General features: G+C 51.1%; 1 protein-coding gene across 3 annotated transcripts; it reads left to right on the forward strand.

The window, feature by feature from the left end:
• Positions 1–9,455, forward strand: Gmfg (glia maturation factor, gamma; the record flags this gene model as incomplete). 3 transcript variants are annotated; one of them, XM_013522380.1, is given in 9 exon segments in its annotated part: positions 1–27; positions 445–1,349; positions 1,673–1,859; positions 5,118–5,214; positions 5,320–5,369; positions 6,157–6,206; positions 8,143–8,225; positions 9,008–9,081; positions 9,267–9,455. In XM_013522380.1, coding segments are annotated over 7 exon segments (513 nt in total). In that variant the 3' UTR covers positions 9,339–9,455.
• Positions 9,456–14,757: the final 5,302 nt, after the last annotated feature.

Below are 14,757 nucleotides of genomic sequence, written 5' to 3' on the forward strand. Positions count from 1 at the left end.
GCCGCCGTCGCGCTGCGTCACGGCGCCGTGCGTCACCGCCCCTGGCCCCTCCCCCACGGGGGGCCTCCGCGCGTCTGTATTAGCTTATATCGAGATGACGAACGGCATGCCAGCCAATGGGCAGCGAGGGCAGCCCAAAGGGCGGGAGGTGTGCGCCGAGAAAGGCGGTGTCCTGGCCAGGAGGGGAGCGACGGGGCTGAAACGAGGCCCAAGAGGCCCGCCCCCTCCTCAGTGGGATTGGCTGGGAGTGGGGGTGACGGGCAGTTGGCCAGACCCTGGGCTCGGGCGGAGGGCGGGGAAGGGGAGGGGCGCGCGCGGCGTAGCCAAGGGCAACGGGCCCAGGGGAGGCCGCGATTGGGCCTCCAGGCCCGCAGGGGGCAGTCTCGCGCCCGTCTCGCTCAGCAGCTGCAAGCCGAGTCACAATTCCTCATTCTGCCGTTCCAGATCCTTCCCGCCCCTCTGCCACGCCCCACCCAGGGCCTTGGCCCGTCAGGGTCCCCGACCATCCTGGGACAGAGGGTGTGCCCTCAGGCTGCTGGCATCCAGCGTTCTGCCCCGCCACTCAGAGCCGCTCGCTGTCAGATGAGACCCTGATAGGGAGGCGAGATCACCTTTAGCATGGAGAGAGAGGAGGCATATACCGCGATCGGCACAAAGGAGGCTGTCAATAAATGGGAGTTGTCGCCCTGACTTTCATTGTAACCCAGTCCATAAACTGTCCTGGATCAGGGTGAATTAATCGGAAGGGGTCCCGCACTCAGAAGACTCCCGGGTGGCAGAGACAAGACTTGTTACAGGAATTCAGACCACGGCACTCTCACGGGTGGAGTGTGGAGTTCAAGACGGGGTGTGGTGAGAGGAGAGCGGCGGCCAGATGTTTGGCCTGTGGAGGGAGTTTGGACTTGCGCTGAAAGCACGAGGGACCCATGGGAGGGAGTCACGACAGGGAGGGTCCTGGGGAGTTGGGGGTTTTGGAGATGTCTCTGGACTATCTATGGAGGGCAGAATGAAAGCAGTGGAACTAGAGGCCAGGAATCCAGGGAGGCTGCTGGGAGGGAGAGGCGGGGGACAGGAGGGTTTGCCCCAGGGCGGGGCTGTGGGGAGGGGAGGAAGTGTAGGTGGGAAGGTCGCCCTGGAGGCGGACTGAACTAGCCCAGAGACTGGCCGGTCTTGGGAGCCAGAGCGAGAGAGGAAAAATCCGGGACAAAACCTCGGACTGGGAGACAGGGCCTCAGAGAAGTCCAGAGTGGGACGCCCAGCACCAAGGCGCAGAGGCTGCACTACCAAGAGGCCTGACCTTAAGAGAGAAGTTCGGACTGGAGACCACGATTTAAAGATCACTGAAGATGGTAATTGATGTATGGGCACTAGTGACCTAGCCCGGGAGTGGGGGAAGGATGGAGGGAGACAGGGCTGACAGAACTCTTAAAAGTGGGGACACTGGCTTGGAGATAAAGAGTTGACAATTTGGAGGAAGCCGAGAAGGGGCAGCCAGAGGGAGAGGAGGAGAACCAGTAGAGCCTAGCGTCACCAACACAGAGTGGAGATGACAAATCCCATCTACTGCCTCTGACATGTGAGCAACAGCTTGGGTGCTGTGTGGAATGGCTGTGCCCCAATGCTGGTTCAGTCGTTTGTGTGAATGACTTCTTGGGTATGTAATATATACCAGGCTCTCTGCTGGAGGTGCTAGAAGTACAGCAGTCAACAAGGAAGACAAACTCCCTGCCCAGTCCCACACAATAAATAAGGAAATACAATGTAACTTGCTGATGAGGACCATGAGTGGGGGAAGCCAGCTAACAAGATGTCATGATGGGTTCAGAATTATTTCAGATGGAAAAGGCTTCTTTCATCAGGTAAGGTTGCAACGGATAGCTGAAAGCGTGAGGAGGTGAACCAGGATAGAAAGAGGTTTCCAGAAGAGGGACCGACATATGCCAAGGCCCTGAGGCAGGATCATTCACAGAATCACAAAAAAGGGCAAGAAAGTTAACAGGACTGGAGTGGAGTGAGCCAAGGAGGGTAGTGGGGGACCAAGTCCAAGGGGTAATGGGGAGTGGGTGGCTGTAGTATAAAGGTCGGTGTAAGGACTTCAGCTTTTACCCAAGCAATGTGGGAACCATGGGAGGTTTTTGAGGGGAGTGGGAGAAGAGGGATGTGATCTTTTCTCTCCCCCGCCTCTCCCTCTGTCTTTCTTTCTTTCATGTGTGCTCTAGGGCTGGAACTCAGGGCCTTACCTCTGACTGACAAGTACTCTACTACTGAGCTACACCCCCAGCCCTAGGGATGTCATCTGATTGGCTTTATGAGGATCCCTCTGGCAGTTGTGTGAAAAACAGTCAGTGGGGGGTAGGGCGTGGTCAGGGGAATCATGAGAAGTTGCTTCCATAGTCCAGGTAAGAGATGAAAGTGGACAGGCAGCAGGGCATGGTGGCGCACGCCTGTAATCCCAGCGCTTGGGATGCTGAGGCAGGAGGATTGTTGCAAGTTCGAGGCCAGCCTGAGTTACAAAGTGAGCTCAAGGGCAGCCTGAACTTCATAGCGAGACCCTGTCTCAAAAAGAAAAAAAAAAAAAAAACTGGACAGGCAACTGGCCGTGATGGTGCAAGGCTGGCTTTAATCCCACCCCCTTGGGAGGCTGAGGCAGGAGGATCACAAGTTCTAGCCCAGCCAAGGTAACAGTGATTTAAAGAGACCTTGTCTCAAAATATAAAATAACAGCTAGCTGGTGCATCCCTGTAGTCCTAGTACTTGGGAGGCTGAAACAAAAGGATTGCCATGAGTTCGAGGCCAGCCTAGGCTACATAGTGAGTTTCTGTCTCAAAAAAAAAAAAAAAATCAAAATATAAACTATAAAGTGCTAGGGATGAAGTTCATTGTGAAGGCCCTGGGCTCAATCCCCGACACAACAAGGTGGAGGGCTGAGACAGAGCAGTCAAAGGGAAGGGAAAAAAAAACCAGACAAATGGGGTGTCCTGAAAACCAAGTGAAGAAAGAGTTTCAGGAAACGGAGTGGCTCTGCAGTGCTGCCGCTGAGGACTGACAATTCCATTAGATCTGGCACCATGGAGACCCCTAGTGAACACAAGAGGTGTCAGTGAAGAGGGTCCCAGGGTGAAAACCTGCTTGGAGAAGTGGCCAAGGGGAAACCAGGAGGACAAGCTGGAGGCAGCGAGTTTAGACAATTCTTCTGAGAAATTCTGCTGAAAAGGGAAGGAAATGAATGAGCAGTAGCTGGGAAGGAGGTAGAGTGTTTAGTTTTTAAGATGCAAGAAATAATATGGTACTAGGCTTCAGGGCCATTGGTGACACAGGAGAGTGAGAGGAGAGCCTCAGACGCCCTGGAGGGGTTGTGGGTTGGGGTCAAGGGCAGGACGGGATCCAGCCCTTACAGAGGGGCCCCCAGAGTGCGGCTAGGACCCCAGGAAGTTTTTATTTGCTTACATTCTCTTATTAACACACATATGGTTTTCTCCTAAATGACTTTCCCATTTTTTCTTCTCCTTCTTCTTCTTCTTCTTCTTCTTTTTTTTTTTTTTTTTTTTGTCTCTTTGAGACGGGGCCTCATTATGCACTTCAGGCTGGTTTTGAACTTACTTTGTAGCCCAGGCTGGCCTCAAACTCGCAACGATCCTCCTGCCTCAGCCTCCCAGGTGCTGGGATTACAAGCATGCACCACCACGCCCAGCATTATTTCTTCTTTATATGACAGGATTTTGATACTGATTTTTTAAAACTTATGTGTGTAAGTAGCTCACATTGCCTAGGAATTTCACTTCAAAATGGGGAAGGGACAGTGCAAAAGACTCTTTGCTTTCTAGTGCTGGAAATAGAACCCAGGACCTTGTTCATGCTGAGCATATGCTCTGCCACTGAACGACACCCTCAGCCCTCAATACCCTTGCTTTCTTTTTCTTTCTTCCTGTCTCTCACTTTCTCTCTCACAGGGTCTTGTTATGTGGTTCAGGCTGCTCTTAAACTCACTATGTAGCCTCAAACTGTTGGTGATCCGCCTGCTTCAGCCTTCTGATTGCTGGGATTATAGGCATGCACCATCATTCGCTGCCCATATTCTTTATTTTAAAAAGGAGATACAGGACTGACAGGACTGTACTCCATTGTTGTAGGCTTCCTCTGAAGCCATTATAAGGCCTGTGGGGTTGAATAAGCACAGGAAGAACACTTTCCATCAGCCAGGCAGCAGGGAGGTGCTTCTTTGGTGTCCCTTTAGCCGCCAACATAATGGATGGCAGTGTAACTAGTGAAAGTCTCTGCACTCCTTTCTCAGTGCTGTGATTCAACTACTACAGGTGGGATAAATCCTGGAAGGCTCCCTGAAAGAGGAAAGGAGGCAAAGAGCTCCTTACTAATTTTCGTTCTTTGTTGAGCAAGTCTACAATGCTGGGAGGTATGCCAAGCTAGTTTATCTTCACTACAATCCCGACTCAAGGGGGTGAAGTTACTTAGCTAAGGTCACACAGCAAGGCAGGGTTTGAACCCTTGTCTGAGTGATTGCAAAGCCGATAGGTCTCAGAGATGAGGGGAAGGAAGAAGGGGGAGGAGCCCTCTGTGACAGTTGTCTCCGAATGAGCATAAACAGGATGTGGTGGTGGATGAAACCTTTCCCCCTACCCCATAGCCCGCCCCCTGCAGCCCTGTTCCCCACCCTTACAGGACAGCGGAACTGAGAAAAGAAGAGGACTGGGGACAGAAAACATCATGGTCAGGGGCCAGGGGTTGATTAGGAAGGGTGAGGGGTGCTTGGGTGACAGTCAGCTGCGGGGTGGAGATCACAGCGGGGAAGGGGACCCAAGGGCAGCACTCTGGGGAGAGATGGTGATTGAGGGGAGCTAGCCCCAGGCAAACAGATCCCTGGGGTCCCAGCCGAGGAGAGAGGGCTGGGTTCCAGCCTCTGCCCCAGTCCCCTCTGGCTGTTTGTCCTGGAGGAGGGGGAGCAGCATCTGCCTCCAGTTCACAGAGGCCTCTGGAGGGCTGCAGGGACCTTTGTGTCTTCATTCATGGCTGGAGAAGCTGAGGCCTGGGGATGAGGTGGGTGGAGGTGGTAGGGACCAGCGCCGGCCACTCAGCTCAGCTCTCCTTTGCCCCTCCGACAGTCGGACTCCCTGGTCGTGTGTGAGGTGGACCCAGCACTGAAGGAAAAGCTGAGGAAATTCCGCTTCCGAAAAGAGACAGACAATGCAGCCATTATAAGTGAGTGACCTCTTCCTCCTCGAGCAGGGACAAGCAAGGAGGGCTGGGCTAGTGTCCCTTTGGGATGGGAGGGACTTCTAACCCCTGTGTGCCATCCCTCCCCAGTGAAGGTGGACAAAGACCGGCAGATGGTGGTGCTGGAGGAAGAATTTCAGGTGAGGGGTGGGGCGGGACTAGGAGACCACAGAAGCTGGGACTGAAGTCAAGAGCCTGGCACTGCAACCAGCAAGGCCTGGAGGTCAAATTCCAGCCCAGTGGCAACTGTAGGCAAGGGACTTTGCATAGACAGTCTGTCCCCTTGCCTGTGAAGTCTGGAAAACAGCCCTAAGTCATAGGATCGTTTGCAGGTCCAATGATTTAATGTTTGTCATGGGTTTAAAAAGGCCTGGCACATAGTACTTGCTCAATAAAGTGATAATGCTAATGATAACAGTTCATTAGCACCTAGGTAAATGGAAGAGTTTCTAGGTAAGTTAACAAAAAGCCAGCAGAAATCTTTTATGATCAAGTAGACCCCTCGAAGCCTTGCTGTGTTTTTCAGTAACATGGTGCCAATCATAAGCTTCTTTCACAGTATTGGGGTGAGGGTTGATGATGGGGGTCACAGAGCCTGAGGCTGAGCTGATTGACAGCAGAGGGGTCCAGCTAGGAGCTGGGCTCCCTTGTGCCCTCTGAAAGGAAGTAATGAAGTGGTTACCATGGGAACACAGATTTAAATCTGAACTCTCCTGCTTACTGTCTATGCAACCTGGGGCAAGGCCTTTGACTTCTCAGAGCCTCAGTTTCCTGAGCTGTCAAGTGGGTATAATAATAGGAATTACCCTGTAGGACTCTGCAGTAAATTAAACCACGTTTCTGAGAACAGTGCCTCGGCACACAGCAAGTGCTCATCTAGCGGTGACCATTTGTTGTCTTTTCTCCCACGTATATTGTTGGCCTCAGGACATTTCCCCAGAGGAACTTAAATCGGAGTTGCCAGAGAGACAACCAAGGTACGCTGGGGGAAGGGAAGGAAGGCCCAGGCTGTGGGGAGGGTAATGATGGAGGCACACACTGAGGGACTGCCTGGGTTCGGGCCCTTGCCAGGGGCTCAGGATCTCTGTGTTTGATCCAGGGGTTCATGTTGTAAAACACAATTTTATTGTGCAGTATTATCTTATTGCAGAATTTTACACTGATAGCTTATACGTAATATTGGTGTAGAGTTTACTTTTTTTTTGGCACATACTTTGTCAGTGTTTGGTTTTGATGTAATACGGGTGGCAGCAGCTACTTCTCCTCCTCTCCCTCCTCCTCCTCTTCTTCCTCCTCCTCCTTTCTCTGTGGTACTGGGGGTTGAACCCAGGGAGTGCTGAGCTAAGTCCCCAGCCTTACTTTATATATTGGTTGAAAATTTTGAGACAGGGTCTTGCTAAATTGCCCAGGCTGGGCTTGAATTTGCAATTCTGTTGCCTCAGCCTCCTGAGTACCTGGAATTACAGGTGTGCACTACTGTGCCTGACTCTATACTGGTTTTGTTTTTTAAAAATGAAATTTCCCTTCTTTTTCAATGCTGGGGAATGCTTTGGGTAGCAAAGGGAATTTTTTCCCTTTTTTTGTGGGGGGGATGTGGTGCTGGGATCGAACCCAGGGCCTTACGCACATTACTAATTAGGTAGATTCTGTGGGAAGCTGTGTGAGCCCGGCGGGTTGTTGATTTTGGAAGGCCTCTTTGACCCTGTCCACAAAACTGGTCTGTCCCTATTTTTCATTTTGTCTAAGTTCATTTTTTGGTTTGGGTCTCTAGGATTCCGAGCCTCAGTCTCAGGCTGTAGGTCTCAGTCAAGATTGGCTTTGTGGGCATTTGACATCTGCACAGGGTCCTGCACCTAGATGGGGGCCTCGGCTTGGGGTTAATGCTGACACTGGGTTTTTGTTTTTTTCCTTTTGCAGTGATGGAGCTGGAACCCAGGGCCTGATACATGCTAGGCCTGATACATACATCCACACTGTATCACGGAGCTAAATTCTCAGCCCTTTAAACATTTTTAATTTGAGGTGGTCTTGCGCCCAGGGTAGCCTCAAACTTGCAATCCTCCTGCCTCAGCCTCTGGAGCTGTGCACCATTGTCCCAGGCTAATGCTGACATTCTTTGTGGTTTTTCTTTGTTTTTTTTTTTCCTTTATTTTATTTATTTTTTTTTTATTTTAAAGAGTAAAAGAAGGATAACATAGTCATGGGGGGACTTACCAAATTACAGAGAAAGTGGTAGGAAATTATCAATGGTTACTGTTTTACATATTGTTATCTACAAGATAGTTTCTCAGGAAAACAAATTGTGGTTTTTCTTTGCATTTGTGTTTTGCATGGAGTCTGATGGGACAATGGAACATGGGGGTCCCACCTCCTGCTGCTGCTTCCAGCAAATTCTCAGTCGTGGCTCTGAGGCAGAAGACAACTTCCCCCTCAGGCCCCTGCTGGTGTGGGGAGGTCAGGGCCAGCATCCACCTAGAATCACAAGTTTGAGGTCACCCAGGGCCTCATGCATGTTAGGCAAGTGGTCTCCCGCTGAGCCACACCCCTGCCATGACAATTATTATTTGTAATCATTTGTTGAGTTTCAAATGAATACCGTGGATCCCAGTCATTAACCTTAGTCTCAGTCAAGATTAAACATCATGGATGGGTCCAGGTGTGGTGATGCACACCTGTGATCCTAGCACTCTGGGAGGCTGAGGCAGGGGAGTTGAAAGTTTGAGCTCAGCTCAGGTGATTTAGTGGCTCACCAAAAATAATCAGGCTAGGGATTTAGCTCAGTGCATAGGCCCTGAATTCAATCCTCATTATCATAAAACAAACACACAAACAAACTTGTAGACTGGGGGAGTGGCTATGGGGCTTGGACTCCAGGCCCAAGTCCTGAGTTTGAATTCCTTTTCCTGGGCGTAGGTTCGTGGTCTACAGCTACAAGTATGTGCACGAGGATGGCCGGGTTTCCTACCCTTTGTGTTTCATCTTCTCCAGCCCTGTGGGTGAGACACAGCCCTACCTGCCCTGAGGAGTGGGTCTTAGATCCTGACTGGGGATGTGTGAGCGTGTGCTTGGGCACCTGGGTTAGAATGTACGGGTGTGAGACTGTGTATTTGTGCAACTGTGTACAGACACCTGTGTTAGGAGTGCTTAACCTAGAGTGGGACATGGTGGAGCATGCCTCTACTCCCACCACTCAGGGGGGCTGAGGCAGGAGGACCTCTGAGTTTGAGGCCAACCTCGGATATGTAGTGAGTTCAAGGCCAGCCTGAAATACATAGAGTGAGACTCTAAACAAAACAAAACAGAAGAGAACCAAACCAATCCAAACCAGAATGCTTAGCCTACTATGCACAAGACCCCCAGGTTCCATCCCCAGCACAACACCACCATGAAAGAGAGAGAGAGAGAGAGAGAGAGGAAAAACAAGAGTGCACATGTGAGAGGCCGCACATGATGGGACAAGGATGCGGGTATGTGGTGTGTAAGGGCAGTGAGGTGACTGTGGTGGCTTGGATTGATTCATCAAGAGCCCACCTGTCCTTATTCTGAGGCAGAAGACAACTTCCCCCTTCCCTTTGCCCACCTACCCCTATATCTTGTCCAGAGACCCTCACAGTAACTTGAAGATCCCAAACAAACTTAAAATCCTGAGTACAGTCTTCAGAGACCTCTTAGAACAGTTCCCAAGACCCTCCCCAAACTGCCCAGGCTGCAGGACATCGCGAAAGCTTTACAGAGCATGCCTGGACCCCCGTGACGTGCCCTTCTGTCTTCCGTGCAGGCTGTAAGCCTGAACAGCAGATGATGTACGCGGGAAGTAAGAACAGGCTCGTGCAGACGGCGGAGCTCACAAAGGTCCTGGCCAGCCTCAGCTCTGGAGTATATGGGAGATAGGGTGGGGGCCCGGACCCCTGGGTGGGAGGGAGGAGGCTGGGCCCGGACCCCTGGGTGTGAGGGAGGAGGGCTGGGGCTTGCACTCCTGCGTCTTAGGGGTCTGGAGTCCTCACCAGATCATGACGCTAAGACCTCTGTCTGCCCAGGTGTTTGAAATCCGCACCACAGATGACCTCACTGAGGCCTGGCTTCGAGAGAAGTTGTCTTTTTTTCGTTGACCTCTGAGTCAGGAATTTGAATTCCTGATGTTTGAGTCCCCAAGGGAACTGAAGACTCAGACCCTTAAGATGAGAACATCCAAAACCATAAAGAGATTAAAAATGCAAGAACTCAGATCCTGACTCCATTTCTGCCCCTCATCGCGGGCGGTAGCCGGCAGTGCCCGCAGTATCTCCGTACGACCGGCAGGGGGCGAGCAGACCTAGTGGACGGGCGCTGAGATCCCGGAGAAAAGGACACCTGTTTCTCGGAAGGGGAGGGGCCTGTAGAATTTCCTGGGGGGAAGGGGTGGGGAGCGAGGGAGGCCTAGGTCTTCTGGAGGACTTGAGGGGGGGATGTCTGAGTCTATGGAGGGGTCTCTCCTAAGGGAACAAGGCCACCGGAGAGTAAAGAACGCAGATGGCCGTTTTCCCCGCCTGTCTCCTCGTCCCCTGGGCTCTGGGTGCTAGCGGGCACCAGCTGGCACTGAATGCCACTTTTCTCAGCTAAGGCCGCAGGCAGAAAGAACTTAAAGGCCAAAAAGTTGTCAAAGAATCAAATATAATTGCTTCAAGGCTTGGAGTTGCTGGGGGTGGACAGTTTAGGTGATTGGATAGGCCTGGGGGCCCAGGGCTATGGGAGGTAGAGAGGATACAGGTTCCTCAGTGGACCATAGAGGGGTTGAAGGGTCAGGGAAGGGGCTCCCAGCCTACCTCATTCGTCCCTTTCTTCTGGCATCTCTGAGCACTGTACTGTCTCATGCCTCAGTCTCTGTCTTCAGGACCTTTATTGAGCACCTATGGTATACCAGGCTCTGAGAATCCTGAGATAGGCAGTTTTCACCAAGATGAATCACACCCTTCCCAGCATCTCTCTGCTTCTCCTCTGTCTCTCATGCCTCCTCTCTCTATTCCCAGGTTCAGGGACTTGGAAAGCCCTCCCCCCCACTTCTGTCCAGGTACCCTGTGGAGAGGTGGCTGTTGCTATGGTAACAGTGACACCCTGACCTTGGGCCTGGGCTGTCCCTTCCTCAACCCTGGCACTCTTTGGGGAGGGTCGAAAAGCCTAGCTCTAACCCTACTTCTTCCCTCCCAGCCATAACACCAGATCTTGTTCATCAGCTCACCCTGCCCTGTCCCTTGCCACCGTATCTCTGGTCAGATCAACCCCTTGGCATGAGGAACTCAGAGCTGTTCTGTATGGGGGCATAAGGAAATGGCCTCTGCCCTCATTTGGAGGTGGATGGGTTGAGCTCTTCTCAGCACCCTCTGCCTGCCCTCATTTCCCCAACTACCCCTCTGTCTCAGCCCCAGTCCCTGATGGCTGGAGATGGAAAGGGAGGACAGCTGGGGTTAGATATTAAGAGGACAAGGAGTGACCTGCAGAGGTCAGTGGGGTGAAGGGACTTGTCCAAGGTCCTGCACTTTCTTTTTTTTTTTTTGTTTTTCTCTGGTACTGGGAACCGAACTCACGACCTTGCGCTTGCCAGGCAGGCGCTTTGCCGCTGAGCTAAATCCCCAGCCCCAAGGTCCTGCACTTTCATAAGCAGATGAATGGCAATAACTAACTTTTCTATTGAGAGCTTGTTATGTACCAGGTACTTCTACAAGTTCTTTACAGGTATTAACTCATTTAGAAGGTGCTGTTATTACCCCCAATTAAAGATGAAGAAACTGAGGCACAGAAGCCAAGGTTAGCTGCTTGAAGCCACAGGGCCAGTGGTCTGATACTATAATTAGAATTCAAGCCTCAGGCTACCCTGTGATCAACTGACAATACCTTTTCCTAGGCAAGATATTTAGGGAACCATCACCTCTTCCTCCTCTTCTCCTTCCTCCCTGAGGTTCCCACCCCTCCACAGTTGCATTTCTGTCTGCAGGGAGGCTCTGCTTGTAAATAATCCAATCAGAGAGGGCTTTGCACAAGGACTTGTCCAATAGGAGCAAAAGGTTTGGAAAGTAAGAACCAATCGAAGAGGGTGACTCAGGAGAATGGGTATGGCTAGGATTGTGGAAGGACCAATCAGAGAGGCCAGAATAAAGCATGTTCTCCAATGAAGAGTGAGCACATAGGGTGTGGCTTTGAGATTGGGAGGACTCTTTGGAGGGGTGCATAAACTGGATACCACTTCTTTTAGTTTCACCACCCTGCCTTTTCTGTTCTCACAGATCTGAGCTCTGGGCCCTAGATATTCACCGGGAGACTTCTCCTTCTTAACTGTGGATGTGAGGGGGGGGGGTGTCATGCTGGACAGGCTGAGTTTGTTTAGGGGGTGATTGGTGGTAGGAGACCTAGCACAGGCATCAGGGGCCATGCCTATACTCAAAGTTAAGAGGAATGGCATTGGGACGGGGTCTTCGGCTTGCAGTCAGGGCCTAGGTTGAGGAAGTGTTCTGAATGTTGTAGAGTTTGTGGTGGTCTCTTAAGATAGAAGTACGGTATGGGCCTCATCTGAATGACTGTCCCTTAGGTCAGATAGGGCCTGAGTTTCTGTTCTGAGGGCAGAACCTGAGGGACAGAGGGTGGAGCATAGTCTTGGGAGCAGGGCCTAAATTGTGGAGGCATAGGGTAGGATGTGGCTCTGTATTAGAAGGTCTGGGGCAGAAATTAGGGCCCCACGGAAATGACCACACTGTTTACCTCCACGTGTGGCTCAACTCTTGAGGCCTAGAGCCAGGTGTGGTGGCGCACGCCTGCAATCCCAGCACTCGGGACGCTGAGGCAGGAGGATCTTTGCGAGTTCGAGACCAGCCTGGGCTCCAAAGTGAGCTCAAGGCCAGCCTGAACTGCACAGGGAGACCCTGTCTCAAAAAAGACAAAAAAAGACAAACAAACAAACAAACAACTCTTGAAGCCAATTTAGGGTCCCTGGCCTTCCAGGACATTCCACAGCAGCTGGGACATAGCGCTCCCTTTTGGTGACTCCAGGCTGGGAAGTTGTTTATTCCTTACTGTGGTGCCTGAAGGGGGTGCTGCGCCCCACATCACTCTCCCAAGTGGTGTTCAAGAGCACACAAACATTTCCTGAGCACCTACTGTGTGTCAATCTCTACTCAGGGCCCTGAAGGAAATGTGTGCCCATGCTATTGGCGAGGCTTAGATTTCAATGACTAGATAATAATCACGATGGACTACTAAGTAAACAATAAACAAGTAAACCAGGAAACAAACGAGACCCTTCCAGAGCGTGAAATGTGCTCTGGATAATGGAGGTGACGTGACAGAAGGCCTGGTGGGACCGTCTGGGGTCCCTTCCTGCCTCTTAGTGTCTGGCAGAGTCCTCCCCCCACCAAGTTTATTATGAAAGATTGCAAACATGCTGCAAAGGAGAAATGAGTTTATAATAAACAAGCATCTACCCAGCACCTAGATTCTATCATGAACATTTCACTAGCCGTCCTTGCTTCATTACATAGCCAGCCGTCTCCCCATCTATCAGTCCGCCTTCTTTTTTGTGTATTTCAAAGTAGTTTGCAGGTCCCAGTGGGAGCCTAGGGGTGTATGTGTGTGTACGCGTGTGCGCGCGTGTGTGTGCATGCGTGCACGTGTGTGTGTAAATTGGGGATGGAAAAGACAAGTCTCTCTGGAGAGATTATATCTAAGATGTGAATGAGAAGAGGGGGTGGGTCACAGAGAAAGAAGAGAGCAAAAGCCCAGGGGCCGTGATGAGCCTGTGTGCTGGAGAAACAAAGTCCTCATTGAAGCTAGAAGACAAGAGGGTCAGGAAAGAGGTCAAGAGGGGCACAGGGGTCAGGGCTTACGGAGCCGGAGAGACTCTGTCAGTGAGGCTGTTTCTACCTAGGCCTCAGACTGGTTTCTTCATCTTCCTGGGCAGCTGTCTCTTTTTCCTCATCCTCTTCCTTTCTACTCCTGTCCGGACCTGCCTTTGCTCCTCTTTCTGCTTCATTTGCACCCTGTTCCTCCACTTACTGCCCGTGTGACCTTGTGCAAATGACTAATCCTCTCTGTGCCTCAAGTTTCCTAATATGTAAAATGGGGGCTTTTCCTCAGCTGGTTGGTTGTGAAGACTGGATGAAGTAACATATGTAAAATCCTTGGGGCCATTGCTGGCACATAGTAGCGCTACATGCATGTTCACTTTTGATGTTATTCCTTCCCCCACTTCTGTGCTGCCAGCCCTGGACCCCCATGCCCTAGCAAGGAGCACTAGGAACCATGAGAGGGGTGAGAATAGTGCATGGGGGTGACAGGAGGGATCTGGAGCTGGGAATGTCCCTTGGGGCATTTCACGATGTGAGTGGGGTCAGGGTTCACAGAGGGTGGATCTGCGGAGGTGTTTGCTCTGGGGTGGAGGCAGGAATAATGCCTGGGAGGGGTTTGGGGGAGAGCCTCCATCCAGTGGGATCTAAAATAAGAAGGGACTGAGATTCCAGAGATCTGGGGATGGTGATAAAACTTTTTTTTTTTTTTCAGTACTTGGGTTTGAACCTAGGGTTTTTGCACTGAGCAACATCCTCGGCCCTTTTAACTTTGTTTTCCTTGTTTGTTTGTTTTTGTCTTTTTGAGACAGGGTTTCACTATGTAGTTTAGGCTGGTCTTGAACTCACTTTGTAGCCCAGGCTGGCCTCGAACTTGCAATGATCCTCCTGCCTCAGCCTCCTGAGTGCTGGTATTACAGGCGTGTACCACCACACTTGGCTAAATTTTTAATAATAATAATAATAATTATTATATTTTGGCAAGCGCAAGGTCGTGAGTTCGGTTCCCAGTACCGGAGAAAAACCAAAAAACCAAAAAAAAAAAAAAATTATTATTTTTTTTGAGATAGGGTCTGGTTATGTAGTTCAGGCTGGCCTTGAACCCACTGTATAGCCCAGGCTGGCTTCAAACTCCTGGTGATCTGCCTGCCTCAGCCTTCCAAGTGCTGTAACTATAGGAGTGTGCCATCATGCCTAGCAGCCCTTTTTTATTTTTTGAGACATGGTATTGGTAAGTTGCTAAATTGCCCAGCCTGGGCTTGAACTTGTGATCCTCCTGCCTCAGCCTCCCAAGTGCTGGCATTAAAATTGCGCACTACCATGTCCAGGTAAGATAGATTTTGAAGGGAGACCTTTCTGAGTTGAGGGCCTTGTGAGCTCAGAAAGAGATAGTGCTTAGTCGGAGATACTCAGTGGTGTTTGAGGGTGGGCAAGAGGTTGGCAGAGGGGTCTGAAGAGGACAGGAGGCACGGTGAGGTGGAAGGGTCCAAGGGAAAGGAATTCTGGTTCCCATGGGAGCAGGGCTGCTGGGAGGATGAAGAAGAATCTAAGGCAAATCAGGGGTTGTGGAAACTAAGGAGTGCCCTGGAGGCAAGGAGAGTGGGAAAGATCTAAGGTCCCCAAGAGGGCTGGAAAATGGTCTGGGGTCTAATGGGGGTAGTGGGCAATGTGTAAGCATCTTCCATAAGGAGATATTTTGGGGGTCCCTGGAAGTTAGGCA

This window comes from Chinchilla lanigera, unplaced genomic scaffold (genome assembly GCF_000276665.1).
Source record: "Chinchilla lanigera isolate Chin_1 unplaced genomic scaffold, ChiLan1.0 scaffold00067, whole genome shotgun sequence".
In the NCBI taxonomy this organism is placed as follows: Eukaryota; Metazoa; Chordata; class Mammalia; order Rodentia; family Chinchillidae; genus Chinchilla; species Chinchilla lanigera.